This window comes from Aethalodelphis obliquidens, unplaced genomic scaffold, assembly GCF_003676395.1.
Source record: "Aethalodelphis obliquidens isolate GAN/ISIS:26980383/991018 unplaced genomic scaffold, ASM367639v1 scaffold1, whole genome shotgun sequence".
NCBI lineage: Eukaryota > Metazoa > Chordata > Mammalia > Artiodactyla > Delphinidae > Aethalodelphis > Aethalodelphis obliquidens.
In genome coordinates this window covers 48,673,747-48,695,350 of record NW_020837945.1, presented here as the reverse complement: position 1 = coordinate 48,695,350, position 21,604 = coordinate 48,673,747, and the positions used below count along the sequence as shown (strand labels likewise).

General features: G+C 37.2%; 1 protein-coding gene across 2 annotated transcripts in view; it reads left to right on the top strand.

Annotated features, from left to right (window-relative positions):
* Positions 1–21,604, top strand: part of IMPG2 (interphotoreceptor matrix proteoglycan 2) — a 78,736-nt gene that overhangs the window by 8,895 nt on the left and 48,237 nt on the right. For both annotated transcript variants that reach the window (XM_027103585.1, XM_027103591.1), the window contains 4 exons: positions 7,021–7,187; positions 9,743–9,774; positions 17,340–17,389; positions 18,724–18,806. In XM_027103585.1, the coding sequence (XP_026959386.1) occupies positions 7,021–7,187; positions 9,743–9,774; positions 17,340–17,389; positions 18,724–18,806 (332 nt within the window). The remainder of the gene's footprint in view (positions 1–7,020; positions 7,188–9,742; positions 9,775–17,339; positions 17,390–18,723; positions 18,807–21,604) is intronic.

Genomic DNA, 21,604 nt, shown 5'->3' with positions numbered 1-21,604 from the left:
GCATAAATTTTCTTCCAATGTTTGGTTTGTCTTTTTATTTTCTTAACAATGTCTTTTGAGGAACAGAAGTTTTAAATTTTGATAAAGTTCAATTTATCAGTTTTTTTTTTTTTTTTTGCGGACGGGCCTCTCACTGTTGTGGCCTCTCCCGTTGCGGAGCACAGGCTCCGGACGCGCAGGCTCAGCGGCCATGGCTCACGGGCCCAGCCGTTCCGCGGGCACGTGGGATCTTCCCGGACCGGGGCATGAACCTGTGTGCCCTGCATCGGCAGGCGGACTTTCAACCACTGCGCCACCAGGGAAGCCCTATCAGGTTTTTTTTTGCATCATGCTTGCTTTTGGTGTTGGATCTAAATTTGCTTAGCTCAGAACCACAAAGACTTTCTCTTGTTTTTTCTGATAGAAATTTTATAATTTTTAGGTTTTACATTCAGGTCTATGATCTACTTTGAGTTAATTTTTGTATTTGATGTATATGGATCAAAGTTAAATTTTTTTGCTTTTGCATAGCCAGTTGTTTCAGCATCATTTATTAAAAATATTATCTTTCCTTGCCGCTGAACCTTTGTTGAAATTCAGTCTTCTGTATATGATGGATCTATTACTTCACTTTTCATTCTCTTTTTTTTTTCGGCACGCGGGCCTTTCACTGCTGTGGCCTCTCCCGTTGTGGAGCGCAGGCTCAGTGGCCATGGCTCACAGGCCCAGCCGCTCCGCGGCATGTGGGATCTTCCCAGACCGGGGCACGAACCCGTGTCCCCTGCATCGGCAGGCGGACTCTCAACCACTGCGCCACCAGGGAAGCCCACTTTTCATTCTTTTACACAGGTCTCTTTGTCTGTTTTTATGCCAGTACCTAACTGTCTTGATTACTGTGAGCTTTATAATAAGTCTTTGAGTAAGATAGTGCAAGTTCTTCAACTTTGTTCTTTTTAAAATTTGTTTGGTTATGCTAGGTCCTTTGTCTTCCATATAAATATTATAATCATCTTGCCAATTTGTACACAAGAGGCTACTGGGATTTTGATTGGGATTGTGTTGAATTTATTGATCAATTTGCAAAGAATTATAATCTTAACAATATTGACCCTGCTGATCTGTGGATATATCCCTCCATTTATTTAGATCTCTGTCAGTTTCTCTCAACAGTGTTTTGTAATTTTCAGTGTATAGATCTTACACATCTTTTTATCAGATTTATTTCACTTTTTTCATGCTATTGTTAACACTATTTAAAAAAAATTTGGTCTCTGATTGTTCCTTGCTAGCATATAGACATACAACTGAGTTATGTGTATTGATCTTTTATTCTGTAACTTTGTTAAAATCACTTATTAGTTCTAGTAGCTTCTTAATATACTCCTTAAGGTTTTCTACATGGGTGATTATTTCATCTGCAAATAAAGATATAGTTTTACTTCTTATCTTCCAATTTGTATGCCTTTTATTTCTTTTTCTTGCCTTATTGCATCAAATTAACTGTTCCTCATGCTTTGGGCTCCACGATTCTGAAGGGAAATTATATTACCCTAAGAAAAAGGTTTGCTCCATTCTAGATTTCTGTGTACTAGATAAGATGCACAGCCTGAGTCCTAGTAACAGGATTAAAGACAGATTAAATGCCGGCATTTCCTTCTTCAGAATATTGTCATTACATTTACCCTTCCTCCACCCGTTTCCAGGACAAGTTTCTCTGCCAGAAGAGAGGCTTTTGTAGATTAGTTATCTTCGAAAATAGAAAGTTATCTCCAGTGTTAACTAAAGGCTACATGAAAATCATTTGACAAGGATAGGACTTCTGAACAAATAGGCCAAATAGAGAAGTATGTGTTTGTCTGTGGTGGAGTTTTGCCCTCCTTAGTACCTCTTTCCTTGAAATAGCCCTGATTTTGCTCTTGTCTGTACAGCCTGTACTGTCCTATCTAGGTTTCCCCTCTCTGAGCTGCATGAATACTCCAGACTACCCCCCAATTCTCCTCCTGTATCAGAATGTAAGTGTTTTGAATTCTATTATTCTCAATTGGAAAACCACTGGATAAATTAAGGATGTGCAGTTGATCCTTGAACAACATGGGTTTGAAATGTGAGGGTCCCCTTCTACTCACATTTTTTTGAGTAAATACATACTGCAGTGTTATATGATCCAGGTTTGGTTAAATATGTGGATGTGCAACCGCGGATAAGGAGGGCTAACTGTAAAGTTATATGTGAATTGACTGCAGAGGGTCTGTGCCGCTAACTGCCACATTATTCAAAGGTCAACTGTATTACCTTTCTGGAGGGAATTGCATTTTTTATAGTTTTACTGAGATATAATTAACATACCAATTAATTCATTTAATGTATAGAATTCAATGGTTTTCCAGTATATTCACAGAAACGAGTAACTATCATCACACTCAGTTTAAGAACATTACATCACCTCAAAAAAAAACCCCACCCTTTAGATATCACTTTCTTACCACTCTGTCTCCCCTTCCCCTCCCCCCAGGACTAAGCAACCACTAATCTACTTTCTGTCTCTATAGAATTGCCTATTCTGGATTTGTCATATAAATGAGATAATATAATATATGGTCTTTTGTGACTGGCTTCTTTTACTTAGCATAATGTTTTCAAGGTTCATCCATGTTGTAGCATGTATGAGTAGTTTATTTTTTGTGGCCAAATAATAACATTCTATTGTATGGATACACCACTTTTTGTTTATCCATTTGTCAGCTGATGGATATTTGGGTTGTTTTCGTTTCTCTTGGGTGTATATCTAAGAGTAGAATTTCTGAGTCATACGTTTAACCACAAGAGGAATTTCCAGATTGTTTTCCAAAATAGATGTACCGTGCCCACCAGCAGTGTATGAAGGTTCTGATTTCTCCACATCTTTGCCAGCACTATAATTTCCTTAAAAAAAAGAAAAAATTACAACCATCCTAATGGGTGTGAAGTGGCATCTTGTGGTTTTGATTTGCATTTGTTTAATGACTAATAATGTTGGGCATCCTTTTATATGTTTCTTGGATTTGAATATCTTCTTTCAAAGAATGTCTTTAAATCCTTTGCCTTTTAAAAATTTGGGTTATTTATCTTGTTTTCATTGAGTCATAAGCAATCTTTATATATTCTCGATACAAGACCCTTATCAGACAAATGATTTGAAAGTATTTTTGTTTTCTTGATGGTGTCTTTCACAAAAGACAAAAGGTCTTTTTTTCACCATGCACAAAAGGTTTTGATTTTGATGAAGTCCATTTTATCTATTTGTTATTCTTTTGCAAAACTGTTTATGCTCTTCTGGGTCCAATTTCATATGAATTTTAGAATTAGCTTGTTAATTTCTGTAAAGAAACCAGGGTTCTGATAGGATTGCACTGAGTCTGCAGATCATTTTGAAGATACAGTTGGCCCTCTGTATCTGTGGGTTCTGCAACCACAGATTCAACTAACTGTGGATTTAGGATTGTCGTGTACACACTGCTATATTTAAAATGGATAACCAACAAAGACCCACTGTATAACATAGGGAACTGTGCTCAATATTATATAACAACCTAAATGGGAAAAGAATTTGAAAAAGAATAGATACATGTATATGTATAACAGAATCACTTTGCTGTACACCTGAAACCAACACAACATTGTTAATCAATTATACCCCAATATAAAAAAGTTTAAAAACAAACAAAAAAACACTTGAAAAAAAATTCCAGAAAGTTCCAAAAAGCAGAACTTGATTTTGCCATGTGCTGGCAACTATTTACATAACATTTACATTGTATTAGGTATTATAAGTAATCTAGAGGTGATTTAACATATACGCGGGTGTGTGCATAGGTTACATGCAAATACTACACCATTTTATATAAGGGAATTGAGTATCTGAGGGTTTTGGTATCTGCAGGGGTTGGGGGTTTAACAATTAAATCTTCCAGTTCACGAACATGGAAAGTTTTTCCATTTATTTATGTTGTCTTTAATTTTTTTTCAACAGCGTTTCATGGTTTTCAGAGTATAAGTTTTGTACTTTGTTTGTTACATTTATTCCTAAGTATTTTATTATTTTTGATGCTTTTGTAGATGGAATTGTTTTCTTAGGTTCATTTTTTGTTTGTTCATTGCTAGTGTATAGACATACAACTGATTTATATGTATTGATCTTGTATCCGACACTTTGCTAAACTTGTTTATTCTGTAAGTTTTTAAGTGGATTTCTTAGGAGATTTTTTCAGGAAATGACATCCCCCAAAGCATAATTTGTAGGAGGCAGCTTATGCTATTCTTTTGTGAATTCATGAGAGATGCCAAGGGAAGGCCTGCTATGAAACCTGGTATGATTTCTACACTTCTGGATGCTCCAGCTGCATTTTTCCTCACACAATAATGTTTTTCTAAGATTTTATGAAAATATTTTAAACATATAAAGTAGTTGAAAGAATAGTTTAGTGAACAACATAGTCTTACCACCTAGCTCTACAGTTAACATTTTATATTTGCTTTATCACATATCTATCTATCCAACCATCCTATTTCTTAGATGTATTTCATAAATTAAAGGTATCATTTCATTTCCCTGTAGAACTTCAGCATGAATATCATTAACTAGAGCTTAATATTTGTTTACTTTTCTGAAGGTGGAATTTACATAGAGTGAAATGCATAAATCTTAAGAATACCATTTGGTGAGTTTTGACTAATGCACACATTGGTGTAATCCAAACCTCTCTTAAATTTGGGGATAGTGCCACCACAGAAAGTTCCCTTATTCCCCTTCCAAGACAGTCCTCCCTTCTCAACCCCAACTACCAGGTGACCACTCTTCTAATTTTTTTAAACCATAGCTTAGTTTCACCTATCTAGGACTTTATATAAGTAGAATAGTATGAACTCTTTTGTGTAAGGCTTCTTTGACTCAGCCTTTTGAGATTCATTCATGTTTTTGCATGAATTAGTAACTTGTTCCTTTTGATTCCATTATGTGACCGTATGTTTGTTTATTTTCCTGTTGATGGATACCTGGGTTGTTTTCTTTTTTAAGTTATTATGAATAAAGCTGGTCTAGCATTGAACATAAGTCTTTCTGTGGATATGTGCTTACGTCTCACTTGAAGGAATACCTAGGAGGGGGGTTACTGGGTCATAGGTTTGGTGTATATTTAGTTATATAAGAAACTACCAGTACTTTTTCCAAAGTGGTTGTACTATTTTTCATTCTTGCCAAAAATGAGGGTTGTGTTTGTTCCACATGCTCGCCAAAATTTGATATTGTCAGTGTAAAAAATTTTAGCCTCTCTGGTTCATGTGTGGGTGGTTCAATTTCCATTTCTCTGAAGAATGAATGACAGAGCACTTTTTCACATACTCGTTGACTCTTTGTATCTCGTCCTTTGTAAAGTGTCTGCTTCAGTCTCTTACATATTTTAAAAATTGGATTGTTTGCCTTTTTGTTAGGGAGTTGTAGAAGTCCTTTAAATATCCTAAATACCAGTTCTTTATCAGATATATGTATTTTGAATATTTTCTGTCAGAGGTATGGCTTACCTATTCATTTTTATTAATAGCATCTTTGTTGAGCAGAAGTTTTTAGTTTTGATGAATTCTAGTATCAGTTTTTTGTTTTTTCTTTTATAGTTGTTGCTTTCTGAGTCCTGTCTATGAAATCTTTGCTTATCTTCAGGTCATGTATATATTCTTCTGTGTTTTCTTTTAGGACCTTCAAAGTATTAGCTTTCATATTTCAAATTATTTTATTATGTATATTGTGAAGACGTTATTGAGATTTATTTTTTCTCATAGATATATAGTTATTTGGTCTCACAGTACTTTTAATACTTTCTTTGAATCACCTCATTTCATAACCAGATCTTATAGATATTCGCTTTTTGTTTGTTTTTACCAACCCAGACTTTCATCTTTGCATTGTCTTCTGGTGTGTACTAAGCTGTCATTTGGAAGTTTAAAGAGGAAGAAAGGAAGAACTTGAATCTACAAGTGGTCACCTCTGCCTCAGTCTGTCTCTGTTGGAGTCTTCTGTATGCTGTAGGGTCAGAAGTTCTAAAGAACAGGATTTAGGATGTAGTTAGTTCACTGAAAAAGAAACTAAGTTTGCAACCAAAGGTTCATTCAATTTAACCCTGAAAAATCAGTTGATAGAGAAACTTTCAATATTCATATATTTTAATCTCTGTTAAAGCCTAAGAGGTTTTTTTAGTCTGAGACTCTTCTTCCATCAAATAACTGTTGGACAACCAGAATCCAATATGATAATAACATTTAATATTCATGTAGCACTGTAGTTTATAAAATACTCTCACAGATAAATTAAGTAAAGCAGTTATTATTCATCTCATTAAAAAAGAGAGATGAGTACATTGAAATGTTGACTGGCTAGGTCAGTTACTCTCGGTTATCAAGCTAGTACACAGTGAGCCTAGGGCTAGAATTGAGATCCTTCTGACTCAGTGAGTTCAGGGCCTCTATCTCGATATGCTGGTAGATTAGCATTCAGTCCTCTTGAGATGAAAAACGATTTCCTTGATCTCTGTCCACTTAAATCCATCTTTCTCCCTTACCACCCTCCTCCTCTTCTCTCTCATCCCATCTGTTGTGCGCAGTGCCCTGCATCAGGACACTGAAATGGTTACAGGATAGCAATACACTTAGTGCTGTATAAAATGTGCAGACAGCCTGTTTAGGGTCCTTTCAGAGTTGATGCTTTGAAATAACTTAGCAGATACATTAAATTAGCTTTCATTTTAATACAGCAGTATGTTTCTTCTGAATATCATTTTCTTTTCTTTTTAGTTCTCATATCTTTTAAAAACTTAATAGATTTTATTTTTTGGAGAAGTTTTAGGTCTACAGAAAAATTGAGCAGAAAATCCAGAGTTACGTATACTGCCACCCTTACACACACACACACACACACACACACACACACACACACACACACACACACATTTTTCCCTCTTATTGTGAGAACCCCAAAGTGCTTTCTCTAAAAATACCTCTCTGTTTGTTTTTCAGTATGCCAGGAAGCTGTCTGGGAAGCCTTCAGGACTTTTTGGGATCGACTTCCTGGGCGTGAAGAATATCATTACTGGATGAATTTGTGTGAGGATGGAATCACAACTATATTTGAAATGGGCACACATTTTAGTCAGTCTGTGGAACATAGAAGCTTAATTATGAAGGTAAATGTAGTAACAAGGGAAGAAATTACTGGACTGTTGTAGGAGTGCGTATACATAGCTCAGGCCTAAAGGAAGAAAGAGCAAATGCCAAGTCCCTGCATTACTCTTTTTTGTTGAATTAGGTTATTCAAGTGACCTACCACAGGGTGGCTTAGTCTTTGTATCCCTAGCTCTGGCCATTATAATAAGCATTGTTAACCCAGCAAGAGCCTCATGCTTGTTTATAAATGTAAATATTTGGAAATAATACTCAGCAAAGATTTAGGCTAAGAATATAAATCTGTGAGAGTCAAACATTCTTGCCAGGGTTTTTCATCTTATCAATTCAGAGTGGTGCAAACGACTCTAATTAAGATAGAGGATATAGGTCATTGGATAAATGTTTAGTAAAGTATAAATGTGATTCTAATTAATGAATTTGCTTACTTGTTTTCCTTGTTTTAGATTTAGTTTACTCTTAGCAAAGGATAAATAAGCATGCATATAGACAAATTATCTGCCCACCTTCCCCTTTCATGTTGCATGCATGTATTCATGACAAGAGAATGGAACTGTTTAGATATACGTGGTAGATTGCTCATGCTGTGTGATAGGCCCTTTATAGCCTTCTTCCTTTTGTTCAAGTCCTACATGTCCTCAGCTCAGATGTAACCTCCTTTGTGAGGAATCAACCCCCAGCCTAGCAGATTTAGCTCCCATAATCCTTTGAACTCCATAATTCTTTATTCATTCTTTAATGTTGTGCTTCTTACATTTTATTATTATTAGTTGTATATGTATATGTGGGCCAATGTATCAGAAGAATAGAATTGACAGGGGACCAGACTGGAGGGGTGGATAACTTAACAAATTTATAGTTGATAGGAAACCATTGAAGGGTTGTAAGTAGGTAAGTCATGGGGGCTGATTGGACAGTTTTGAATTGTAAAATGGTTATTATGGTTTCTATACGCCATGTGATAGATTAGAGGGGACAAGATGAGCAGAGATCAGTCACGACTCCAGGGCCGAGGGGACGAGAGTCCTAACTAGACCATGAGATAGAGAAAGGGAGCATAGGGGATATAAGTAGGAAAAAGATTAGTAGGACTCTGTGATGGATTGGATGGGAGTGGGATAGGATGAAAGAATGGCCCAGGAAGCCTCCCAGCTTCTAGCTTGGATGACTACCACTGAGAAGTCAGGCAGAGAAGCGGCTTGTAGATGCTGACAGGGAGAGTGAGTTTGCTTTTTAATGTGTTGTTTTGAGCCATTTGTGAAATGTGAATTGCTTGATATTTAGGTATGAAGCCAAGAAGAGTGGTCTGGGTTATAAATACAGCTCTAGGGATTACCAGCCTTGAGGTAGTAATTGAAATCATAAGAGTGGCTGAGAACCTTACTTAAGCAATCACTGGCTGTCCAAAATCTGAAGGAAGCTTGATTTTACCTTTTTTTTTCCTTAAATTGAAATATAGTTGATTTACAGTTGTGTTGATTTCTGCTGTACAGCAAAGTGATTCAGTTTTACATATATATATATTCTGGGGTTTTTTTTAGCTTGATTTTAAATATAACAACAACTGTTTACACATAGGTGGTGAATTTATGTGGTTGACACCCTTTATCAGAACTCAGAACGCCAGCATTTGTACAAATAACCACCATGCTGGCCTATAAAATTTTAAAGCTAATAGTATAACCTGATAAAATGATGATTTTGCTATATGCGTATATGTATCTTGAGAGAGATTAATTAAAGGAAATAAAATCACAGTTGAAGCTGCTGGATGGTTGAAATTAAAAAAGAAACAAAAAAGAGTGGCTGAGATTATTCTAGGAGAGTCTGTGTAGTAAGAGCCGTGAGTTATTTATAAATATTTTGGGAATTATTTAGAGTAATAGCCTCTCCATTTTACAGATAAGGAAATTGAGGCCCAGCACCAGAGAGACTGTGGGATTTACCTCCATAGCTAAGAAAGAGAAAATGGAATTCTTCTGATTCTAAGTTAGTGTTCTTATTATCGTATTGGTCTCAAAATAAAACCACTAATTTAGAGGAAACTTGGAAACAGTTTGCTTTGGAATGCCCCAGAGGAATAATCCAACTATTTATCAGACAATTTATCTTTTTATCTGAATTCTGGAGAATCAGATTTCATAGTTATTTTATCCACATGATTATATTGGTCTGTGATGAGAGTTTCTATAAATGTATTAGATCACAAAACAGTTTGGTTCTAAGTCCATGGAAGGTTAACGTAAAACTCTACCAATCTCTTACCTGTAGATCTTTTTGGAATGAGTAGCAGGTGAAGTCTGTTAATCTGTGTGCATTAAGAGAGCACAGGGACTTTTGTGCACATACACAGAGACTTGAGTGTCAGGACATTCTTGGAGTCACAGAACAAACTTGGCATCATTAGTACCTTGCTTTAACTATTTCTCTAGCCATAGAGAATAATAACATAGATTCTGTGTTAGGGCATTAGTGTTCTAGATGCAATACATTTTGTTTACTGCTTATTAACTGTCATTAATTCACATGGTCATTTTTATATCTTTGTTTTCCTTAGAAACTGACATACACAAAGGAAACTGTAAGCAGGTGAGTGTCTTTTTTCCTAAGTTCATGCTTGGCAACAGACATGTATCATACCTATTCCCAGACTCATCCCACATTTGATGATTCCTTCCTGTTTTCTTGCCAGTTCCTGCAATGACCAGGCCTGTGGGTTAGTCTCAAATGCTTTTCCTCATCTTGAGGCCACTTCCCTTCCCAGACCACCTCTGCAGCCACTGTGCTAGTTTACTGTCTGACCTTCCCAGGAGGCAGACTTGGTCCTCTCTCTTGGGTGAGAAAATAGATTTTTGGAAATGGAATACCAAATGATCTACTCTTGTTGAGGCTTACAGGCTAATGATAATATTGATCTAAAATGGTACACCTTAGTGGAGGATGGTTTACTAAATGATGGGTTGTGGTGTGGGTCACTTTATTGTGTAATGATGATTATGATGTTGAAGCATAGGAATAGCACAGCCTTGATGAATCCTCCAGTGGTATGAGTCTTGGCTCTGTGGGCCTTTAGGCTTAGGATTAAGGTCATTTCTGGCTCCTGAACAGTAGCAGGACAAAGCAGATCATGGAAGGTGAGGGATTTTGAGCCTACAGGGACTAAAGATTTCCAATTCTATCCATACTCAAAATATCTAGATTATGCCAGCACGTAAGTGATTTTTTTGGAAAAACATCACTAGGGCATGCAATTCAGGTCAGAGTCCAGAATTTTGCCTCAAATTAGATGGAAGGACAGATTGAAAAACCAACTAGGTGAGTCAGTGTCCAGAGGTCTAGCCTGGGCAGCAGAGTCCAGGCAAAAGCATAGCTGGAGTACACCTGTGGGTTGTAGTGGGGTATATGTAAGTTTCAAATCAAACATGAGTAAACAGGAGGAAAGTGGGACTCCTTGTGGTCTCACTTCGTACAGCTAACAGTACCACTGAGTCTATGCTGGGGCCTGGGATTGAGCTCCTGCTTAGCTGTGGGGCAATGTGGTGCTTTAAATGTGTGTTCTTCACCTCTGAGAGCCAGAGCTCGGAGGTTACTTGTGATTGCCATTGCAACACGAAATGCAGTAGACTAAATAATCTTGTGGGTCCTACCAGTGCCAGTAATCTTCATGGTTGTATGTAATAAAAATGATAGCACATCTTACATATCTTATATGGTTAAGAAGTATATAAAAACCATAATAAATATGGCTCTTAACCTGGAAGAAGCCTTGGAGTTTACCTGTGAAAATGGACATTGGAAAGATTGTAGCTTGTGAGTTATTATAAAGTGGTGGAAGGAAGGCTATCTGAAATAGAATGGAAAGTTGTAACACCATATGTGGATTGGTGTCATAACACATAACACATGAGGTGAACAGAGGTAGCTGGAAGATGTTTGAGGGGTAGTTTGTGTATTCCTACGTAGCTCACTTCAACTGGGTGCAGTTTTCTGCATTCACCTACTATTTCTTGTAATGAAATTGTGTATGTGTAGAAGAGAAATTCTTATTATGGTTAGTTTTCCTGATGTGTTAACCATGTTGAAACATTCATAAATAAACATCATAGAGAACTGACTGTGTCACATATTTTTATTGTTAAGGCACTGTATGTCCTAGATAAACGAGGAGACTCAAAATACTATGCACCATCCTTAGAAAACAGGACATGAGTAAAAATAGCAATACAGATGAACAAAAATATAACTGAATTTTGAGAATTTAAAAGTTGGTATCCTTCCCATGAAACTAGAGCAGACCAGGTCGGGGTGGGATGAAAAGTTGTGGTACTTGCTGAAATGGTACTTGCTGAAATGAGGTGACCTGGAGTTAGGTAACCCTGGGAGTGAAACCATGGGAGTGGTGTAGGAATTCACTAAACCCCTCTTTCTTTAAGCTGAATATTATAGTCATCCCTTAAAACCCTTAATTTGCCCATCACTTTTCTATATTTAAATTTATTTTTATGATTTTCTTGAGATTACTCTCATTTTCTGTGTTGAGATTCTGGTACTAGTTTTCTATTTCTGCTGCAACAAATTACCACAAGCTTTGGTAGCTTAAAAAAACACAAATTTGGGCTTCCCTGCTGGTGCAGTGGTTGAGAGTCTGCCTGCCGATGCAGGGGACACGGGTTCGTGCCCCGGTCCAGGAAGATCCCACATGCCGCGGAGCGGCTGGGCCCGTGAGCCATGGCCGCTGAGCCTGCGTGTCCGGAGCCTGTGCTCCACAACAGGAGAGGCCACAGCAGTGAGAGGCCCACGTACCGCAGAAAACAAAACAAAAAAACCCCACAAATTTATCTTACAGTTCTGTAGTTCAAAAGTTTGACATGAGTCTCAAGGTGTTGGCACGCCTGCGTTACCTTTCTGGAGGCTCTAGGGGAGAATCTGTTTTCTTGCGTTTTTTAGCTTCTAGAGGCTGCCCACACTTGTTGACTTATGACCCCCTTCCATCTTCAAAGTTAGCAGTGGCTGGTCGAGACTTTCTCACATTCTATCACTCTGACACTCTTCTGCCTCCTTCCACATTTACATTGGTCCTACCTGGATAAACCAGGATACACCCTCTTCCTTAATGCCAGCTGATTAGCAACCTTAATTCCATCTGCTACCTTAATTTCCCTTTGCGTGTAACCTAACATAGTCACAGGTTCTGCGGATTAGGATGTGGACATCTTTGGGAGACCATTATTCTGCTTACCACAATACTTGTCTGTAATTTAAATTGCTTCTTTTACATGAACTCTAACCTATCTGCTAACATATGGCTTGTACCAAATAGTCTGCTGTGTACCAATTTAACCTTCCCCCTACTATCATCTGGCAAGTCTATTAAAAAAAAGCATTTTCCACCTTACTCAGGACCTCACATCCCATCTTACCCTTTAGACACCAACCTGTCATTGTTTTTTTCTCTCTCTTCTGAGTGTTCAACTTCTCCTGTTACTAACTGCTCATTAGCATTTAAACATGCTCAAGTGTTCCCAGGTTACCTGTTTTAAAAAAAGCCCTCCTCCAGCACTTGTCTCCAGCCAGACATCTTGAAAACATCTCCCCTTAGCTCCAGTCATAATTTATTCAAATACATTTTCCATCCCCTTTTCTCTTGCTTCTCCTTCTGGAATCCCTATTATGCATAGATTGGCATGCTTTGTATTATCCCATAGGTCTGTTATATTGCTTTCATTTTTTTCATTTGTTTTTCTGTCTGCTGTTTTGATTGGGTAATTTCCATTATTCTATCTTCCAGATCACTTATTCTTTCTTCTGCATTACTCATTCTGCTGTTCATTGCCTTTAGCTCAGCTTTTGTCTCAGCAAATGAATTTTCTAATTTTTCTTGGTTCCTCCTTATAGTTTCTAGTTCCTTTTTACAGTAATCTGAATTTCTGTCGATAACCTTTCTTAATTCCTTCAGCATTTTCATTACCTCCTTTTTGAACTCAGTGTCTATTAGACTGAAGAGGTCTGTTTCATTGTTTGTTCCTTCAGGGGAATTCTCTTGGTCTTTTAACTGGGAGTGGTTCCTCTGCTTCTTCATTTTACTTATATTTCTCTCATTCTGTGAGTTTAGGAGAAACAATTATCTACTGTAGTCTTGGAGGGCTATTTATATGCGGGATCATCCCTGCATAGCTCATGTGGGTTTAATAGTTTTTTTGTTTTTGTTTTTGTTTTTGTTTTTTTTGCAGTACGCGGGCCTCACTGTTGTGGCCTCTCCCATTGCGGAGCACAGGCTCCGGACGCGCAGGCTCAGCAGCCATGGCTCACGGGCCCAGCGCTCCGCGGCATGTGGGATCTTCCCACACTGGGGCACGAACCTGTGTCCCCTGCATCGGCAGGCGGACTCTCAACCACTGCACCACCAGGGAAGCCCAGGTTTAATAGTTTTTTGGTGTGAGGGCTGTTTTTGGTTTGAATGATTGCTGTCTCTTTCCTCAGCATGTGCTGTCCTTTATCCCCTTGATAGAGGGTGTGCAGGTGCGTGGCCCTACACACATGCTCTGAGGAAGGCAGGGGCAGCGGGTCCAAGCTGCCTCTCGAGTCCAAGATGGCAGCAGCAGCTCATACCTGGAGCTCGTGTAGGCGGTGCCCTGCTGCAGAGGAAGAAGCTTCTATGGCGGTCCCGCCCCTCTCCTTGTGCGCTTCCCAACAATGGCACCTTGCCTCTGTGGTGCGCCCCCTAGCAACGGCACCTTGCTTCTTTTCCTAATGCCTCTGCATATAATATTTTATTTAGTTTTCATCAGCACCCTTGTGAAGTAGGTAGGGCAGGAGGTGTTTCTATTTTAGAGATTAGTTCTTGAGGCCCAGAGCAACTGAGGTATTTTCCCAAGTTATACACAAAGTTGGTGATACATCTGGGACTAGAACCCAGGATTCCTAATTCCTTGCCTTATGTTCTTTTGTTGTCACATGCTCATTACAGTTAACAGATTCTAGAACAAAGCAAAGTATAGTAAATTGTAAAGGGGAGTAGTAATCTAGATATGAAAGTATTGTTGGCTTGTTTTACTGTATTTTTAAACATATATTCCATGTGGCTATGATACCTTTTGACACAATTCCATCTGAATTCCACTGACATGATTAGGTAGTCGTTGTGAGGAGTAAATTATGAGCTGGATAAACTGAGAAAATGAGACAGTAGGGGGTTGTTTGCTGCTGGTATTAAGCTGAAGGTCTTAGCTGACCAACTTCAAATTTGTGGGTTGGCCTAGAAATGAAGCATTTCTGTCTCTAAACCCAGTACTACTCTGTGTTCTAGTTCTGTTGTGAGTCACATTTTAGGGTATCCCTGCAGGAGGCACACCTAATGAGAAAATGTGAAAGGATTCTTGTTACTGTCTTTTGAAGGAAGTGTGGGAGGATGAGGGATTAAGTGTTAGACAAACGATTTGAGTTACTGAGAGTTGCCTACTTACCATCATTAAAATAATGTTATTTTGAATTTAGTAAGTGAAATCCAGTTCTACTGAAGTGAGCAGACTTCTCCATTCTGAGTATTTACTTAGAGAATTAGCTTAAATTTGATTTTAATTTGGGGGACAATTTGACCAACCCCAGGTGAGGTCTGGTTTCTCTGCCATGCCATCCCAACTTCCTTTTCTAGTTACTGTAGTATTGTACTTTGTTTTACTTTGACCTCTTTGCTCTTCATATTGATTGCTCTCCAGCTTTCACTGGGTTTCCCTTCCTCTTTCTTGGTCCTTACACATTTTGACTTCTAGGTCTTTTAGTTTATGTACACCACTATCATTAAGACCAAGTAAAACCATCTTGGTTGCTCTTCTAGGGAATATGGGTCACATAAAGTCCATGTGATGTGGAATTAATGTGGGTAAGAGTGAGGTTTCTGGAATCAAATGGGCCTATTTTACATCACAGCTCCATCATTGGCTAGCTGTGTGACCCTGAGCAAATTCTTAATCTCTTCTATCATTAGTTTCCTCATATGCATAAATGGGGATAATAGTGTCTTCCTTTTAAGACTGATGCCAGAATTAAGTGAGTTAACCAAGATAAAGCACTTAACACAATGCCTGACACGATAAATTTAGTTGTAGTCATTCTTGCTATTATTATCATTGAAAAGCGAACTGGATATGGTTAGGAATTTTAGGTATGGCCTTGGGTGACCCTGAGAAAATTGCTTTACCCATTTGCACCTTGATTTTTCATCTATAAAGTGAAGGTATTGGGAGGGATTCTGCCTTGTGGACAGTTGATAAATCCTGTTCAAGCCTGATGATGTTAATGTCTCTTCCAAATGCATCTGAATCCTAGTTTTTTAAGCTCCGTCTCCTGCAACCCAAGAAGCCTCTTGGTGCTTTCTCATCATCCAGGTCTTCCTCTACTCATCATTCATCAGAATGACTTATCCAGATGTCCTATTCCTTTGGGTTCTTTTGGATGACAGCTCACTTAGTAAGCAGTTTCCTGCAAGTGGATGAAAAATAACCAATAGTGGTAGGTTTGGTGTACTGGTTTAATATGTTATTCTTTCTAGATAGTATTTCTAAAACCATAAGAATCCTTATGGTGAGATTTTTTTTAACCTATATTTCTCAAATTTTCTACCAAAGCCTGGGGCTTTAGGGAACATGGCCCTAGTTGACTCCCCCACTCCAATTCCAGTCATGAAATGTCTTTGAAACTATCATATTTTATCTTAATATTCATTTAAACTTTATATTCTACTCTATAGCCACACTTGTTTTAATATTAAGATGTTTTAAATTCCATATCAGTTTTTACTTAGCTCCCTGCCTATGCTTTTACTTCCGAGTAAAAAATTGCTGCTTCAAGATGTGTGCCATGTTTATCTGGTGGCTGTGAGCGACCCTTCCCCTGCCCCACCGTGATCTAGTTTAGAGCAGCAGGACAATTTAAAGGGGGTGGTTCTGAAGTGAAGATGGGACTCACTGAGACATTAGCAAGTCTGAGAGGGAGACATTTTGACTGTGATTAACTCACCTTCGAAAGGTGACTTGTGGAAAGTTGAAGAGAGTTTTCAATTACTATAATTTAAATTGTATATTTTGGGGGTATATGCAAATTTGGACTTGCAGAAACCCACCTTCTTTTCTTTAGAGCAAGGGCTTTCTCAGATTATCCTCTGATCTCTTCAGATCTTTGCTTTCAGTTGCAGGGCAACATGGTAAAAAGATAGTCAGGGACCTGAAACCTGAGAGCAATGTGGCCTATAGCAAATCATTTCTCTAAGCTTGACTTGTTTTATATTAAAAAGTTTTATGACTCTGTGATCTCTCAAATGAGATGAGATTTGGGCTTATATGTTCGCCTTAGCAGCCAGTGCTTTCGTGTCTGTACTACTTGTTGAGTTTGTAATCATGTATTTGTTATCTGTTTTCTATTAGACGGTAACCTTCTTAGACCATGGGTGTTTTGTTCACAACTGTATGTCAAGTGCCTTCTACACTACACTGGTTGGCCAATAGTATTTATTTATTTGTTCCCAAAATATCTATTTAGTGCCTACTAAATGGTAGGTTCTTTTTTAGGGTGGAGATACAGCATGACTATGGCAGGTAAGGTCCCTAATCTCATGGAGTTTAGATTCTTGAGGCAGTCTTATTCAATAGAAATTTCTGTGACGATGGACATGTTCTGGGCTGTCCAATAAAGTAGCCATTAGCCACATGTGACTGCTGAACACTTGAAATGTGGCTAGTGTGGATAAAGTTCTGAATTTTAAACTTTAATTTTAAATTAACTTAAATTGCCACATATGTCCACTGGCTACCATATTAGACAATGCCATTCTAGAGGATTAGGGCATGGACAGAGATCAAAAAGTAGATAAATAAATGAGCAGGATAATTTCCCATAGTGATAAGAACTGAGAAGAAACAAAACAGTGTTATGAAATAGTAAGTAAGGGAGTACTTTATGTAGGGTGATTCTAGTTGAGTAGCATCAAAAAATGTAAAATAAATCAATTGTAAAGACTATTTTTTTTTTTAATTTGCTACTTAGTACTTTGGTTTGGGAATCGTTGTTTGGAGATCTGGTGAATCCTTTTTGGAAAACAAACCCCAAAATAACCCCTCACATTTCTATCATTTAATAACTCCAAACAATTTTTTTCCTAGCCCTGAATTGTCATCTCCAGTTCCTGTTGGTGATACCTCAACATTGGGAGGTAGGCTTTTGTGCCTTTTATTCACTTTTCTTCTAAAATTTATTATCTAATTGAAAGGAAGCAAATTTTTCAGCTCACATTTTAAAAATACCATGTGTTTCTCTCTACGTGTTGTTAAAGAGTCTCAAGAAAAATTAATTCTTTTGTCACTTATTTTATGACATTATGATGTGGGTACTTAAGAATCTTTAATTATTAAGTATAAAACAAAATCGGAAAACTGCTTAAAACAAATGTACAACCTAAACAATTGTTTTATGGCAAACACCCTGTGATCACTGCTTATGTCAAAAGGTAGGACCTTTCTAGCTCCACCATTTGTCATTTGTCTTGTAGAGTTTTCCAGAGTAATTTTTTCTGATTGCATTCTGTGGTGTACTTTAACATTTACTTTGACCTCTATATTTCCTATAAATTAGTAGTTGCTTTCTTTGTTTTGTTTTGTTTTGTTTTGCAGTACGCGGGCCTCTAACTGTTGTGGCTTCTCCCGTTGCGGAGCACAGGCTCCGGACGCGCAGGCTCAGCGGCCATGGCTCACGGGCCTAGCCTCTCGCGGCATGTGGGATCTTCCCGGACCGGGGCACGAACCCGTGTCCCCTGCATCGGCAGGCGTACTCTCAACCACTGCGCCACCAGCGGGGCCCGCTTTCTTTATTTTTAATTTTTTTTTTAAAAAAGCTGTTCTATGTTGGAAATTTCAAACATATACAAAAATAACACAATGAGGCCCAGCTTCAGTAATTATAATTTATGGGAGGGGGTGGGTTGAATTGGGAGATTGGGATTGACATATATACACTACCATGTATAAAATAGATAACTAATGAGAACCTGCTGTATAGCACAGGGAACTCAATGCTCTGTGGTGACCTAAATGGGAAGGAAATCCAAAAAAGAGGGGATATATGTATACATGTAGCTGATTCACTTCGCTGTACATCAGAAACTAACACTACATTGTAAAGCAACTATACCCCAATTAAAAAAAGATTATAACTTATGGCCAATTCCAACCTTCACCCACTTCCCCTGTCTGAGAGTGTTAGTTTTATCAGATAGCTCCTTAAGGATAGGGACTTTGTATCCCTGGAGGCTTGCATAGAGCCTGACATATAGTACGTATCAATAAATGCTTGTTGAATGAGTCATATTTATTTCTTGTGCTGAGGAGACTCTGGATAAATGTGTCTTGAGGTTAGAATGCACAGAATTTCTAGGATGAAAAAGTAAATGACTTTTAGAAATGCCTTGGAAATCAGTTTCTTGCTTCCTGATAGGAATTCTGATTTAGTCATGGACTGAATTCATGCACATGTCTTTGTTTTTCTACTTAGGTGCCAGTCTCAGTGTTCCATATCCAGGGGTGACCTTCTATGAAGGTATCTCAGAGAGCAGCTTGGAGAGGCCAGAAGAGAGTGTGAGTGATGTTCTGTTTTGTTATTTAGTTTCTAACATGGAGAATAGGGATTAAGAGAGATTTATAGTCCATTGCCAGACTACACAAAACTTCAGGTGGTTCCCTTTATGGAAATGTAGATTCTAAAACCAGTTCAAAAAATCTGCGATTCCTTAGAGAGCCAAGTAAATCTGCTTTTGGCAAGGAATGGCTTCAAACTGTAAATGAAATGACTAGGGGCCTGGGGAGCTGTCATCATGGTAAGCCCACTGTCTTTTGTGGGCTGTGTACATAATTTACTGTGAGGGTTTTTGCTTATGTTCTTTTGTCTCTTAATAAATCAGGACTTAGTCTTCTTCAGAGGGAAAGTATATAGATTTTATGTAGTTTAAAGAAATACCATGCTTTTTAAATGCATCATTATTAATAGTAATCTGTCCACTAAATAACATTAAGTTGGCTTTCTATCACATTGAAAATTTTTTAAAAAGTATACACTTCCAGGAAGATAGAAACATTTTGTTAGAAATTTTGTTAGATATGCATAAATCCTAGATTACTTAATATAAGCAAACTCTGATTGAACGTACTCACTAGAAAGGTACAATTTTGTTACCTTACACCTTCTCTTACCAACTTGGACATTTTAACTTCTGAGAAGTCAAGTTAAGTCACCCCACTCTGCCCCACCACTTTCCCTGTCACTGAACAAGGCTGGTGGTAGTTTGGGATCCTTGAATCAATATATTTACCCTTAGTACAACTGTGTCCAAATTAGATGGTACTAGAAAATATTGGCATTTGATAAATATTTGAATAAAAAGTTATACTGTAGTTCTGAACTTGAGGCAGAATAGTTATGATTTAGGTCTGGAAACATTTACAGAATGAGATAGAATTCACTATAATAGAAATGAAGACATTGTGTGTAATCAATTGGAACATTCTAAAACAGAGAGGGTGATTTGAAGGTGATTTATAGAATCAGTAGGAAAACAGAATAGTACAGGGATACATGACAGGAATTAGATTGCCTGTACCTCTAGTTCAAAGTGAAGCCTAATGTACAGTTTTACAGTTCAGTTTTTTCCTAATACATTTTAGAAATTATATACTTTATTTCTGTTTTGTTACTATTTACCCTGTGTGTTATTATGTGTATTTAATCTAGCAAAATTTAAGTTTTTCAGAATCTTTATCCTTATCCTGAGTAATACAGGAACATTAGAATATTAGAATGATTCAAATGATCACCCTACTATTTTATATGCTATTTTTCAGTATTTTTGTTCTTTCCCTTTAAAGCTTGTTTTACATTTACCCAGATGTTTACCACTTTATTTTCTTAAAACTCTTTTTTGCAGTTTAGACCTCTCTTCTGGACTAATTTTCCTTCTGAAATATATGCTTCTGGTATTACTTTAGTGAGAATATCTCACTGGTTCAATCTCAGTTTTTGGTCACCTGAAACTTTATTATCCTCTTATTCTAGAAAGACACTTAAAATCTGTATTAAATTCTAGATTGAGTTTTTTATTTTCAAGGTTTTATTTCACTTCTTCTAACTTTTATTGTTGCTACTAAGAGCTCAACTAACAATTTAGTTCTTATTCCCTTGTGGGTAATCTTACTATTTTTTGGTCCTACTTTTAAGATATTGCGCTCTCTCTCTGTCTATCTATATCTAATGATGAGAGATAATGACTGAGAATTTCTCAAAATTTATAATAGTAATAAAGCTTCATGTTAAGGAAGTACAACAAATCCAAAGCAAAATAAATAAACATAATCACACTCTTATCCCCATTGTTGTGAAACTGCAGAATCCCATATACTATATAGTGTACTACTGTAAGTATACTGTAGTATAGTATACTGCTACAGGCATATCTCAGAGATACTGTGCGTTCAGTTCCAGACGACCATAATAAAGTGAATATTGCAATAAAGCAAGTCACACAAACTTTTTGGTGTCCTAGTGCATATAAAAGTTATGTTTAAACTCTACTATAGTCTATTGAGTGTACAATAGCATTATGTCTAAAAAAAACCAATGTATATATCTTAATTAAAAAATACTTTATTGCTCAAAACTGCTAACCATCGTCTGAGCCTTGAGGAAGTCTAGTAGTAACATCAAAGATCACTGATCACGCATCGCTATAACAAATATAATAATAATAAAAACATTTGAGATATTGTGAGAATTACCAAAATGTGACACAGGGACATGAAGTGAGCAAATGCTTTTGGAAAAAAGGCACTGATGGACTTGCTTGACTCAGGATTGCCACAAACCTTCAATTTCTAAAAAATGCAGTATCTGCAAAGTACAATAAAGGGAAGCTCAATAAAATGAGGTATGCTTGTGTATATAGTATCCCCAATACTATATCATTTAGTATTGTATAGTATCCCAAATACTGTATCATATACTACTCTAACCATAACTATGATATAATAGTATATAATACAGTATTGAGGATACTGCAGTTTCACAAAAATGTATATAGAAGAAATTTCCAGCTGTTACTTCATATGATTAGATATATGTCTGACCTCCTCATTTTATACCTTCTGTCAGTTAACCACTGTTTCATAACTTTCTTTGTCTCTCTGTGTTGCATTCAGAAATGTCTTTCAGTTCACTTATTCTTCTTTCAGCTTAGTCTAATTTGTTTTTCAAACTGTCTATTGAGTTTTTAAAATCCTTGCTTTATGTAGGAGTCTTTGATCTGACTTTTCAACACTATTTATATTTATATTATATCCCTTTGTGGTATTTAAAACTAAAGCCTAGGTCCCAAGGGATCACTAGA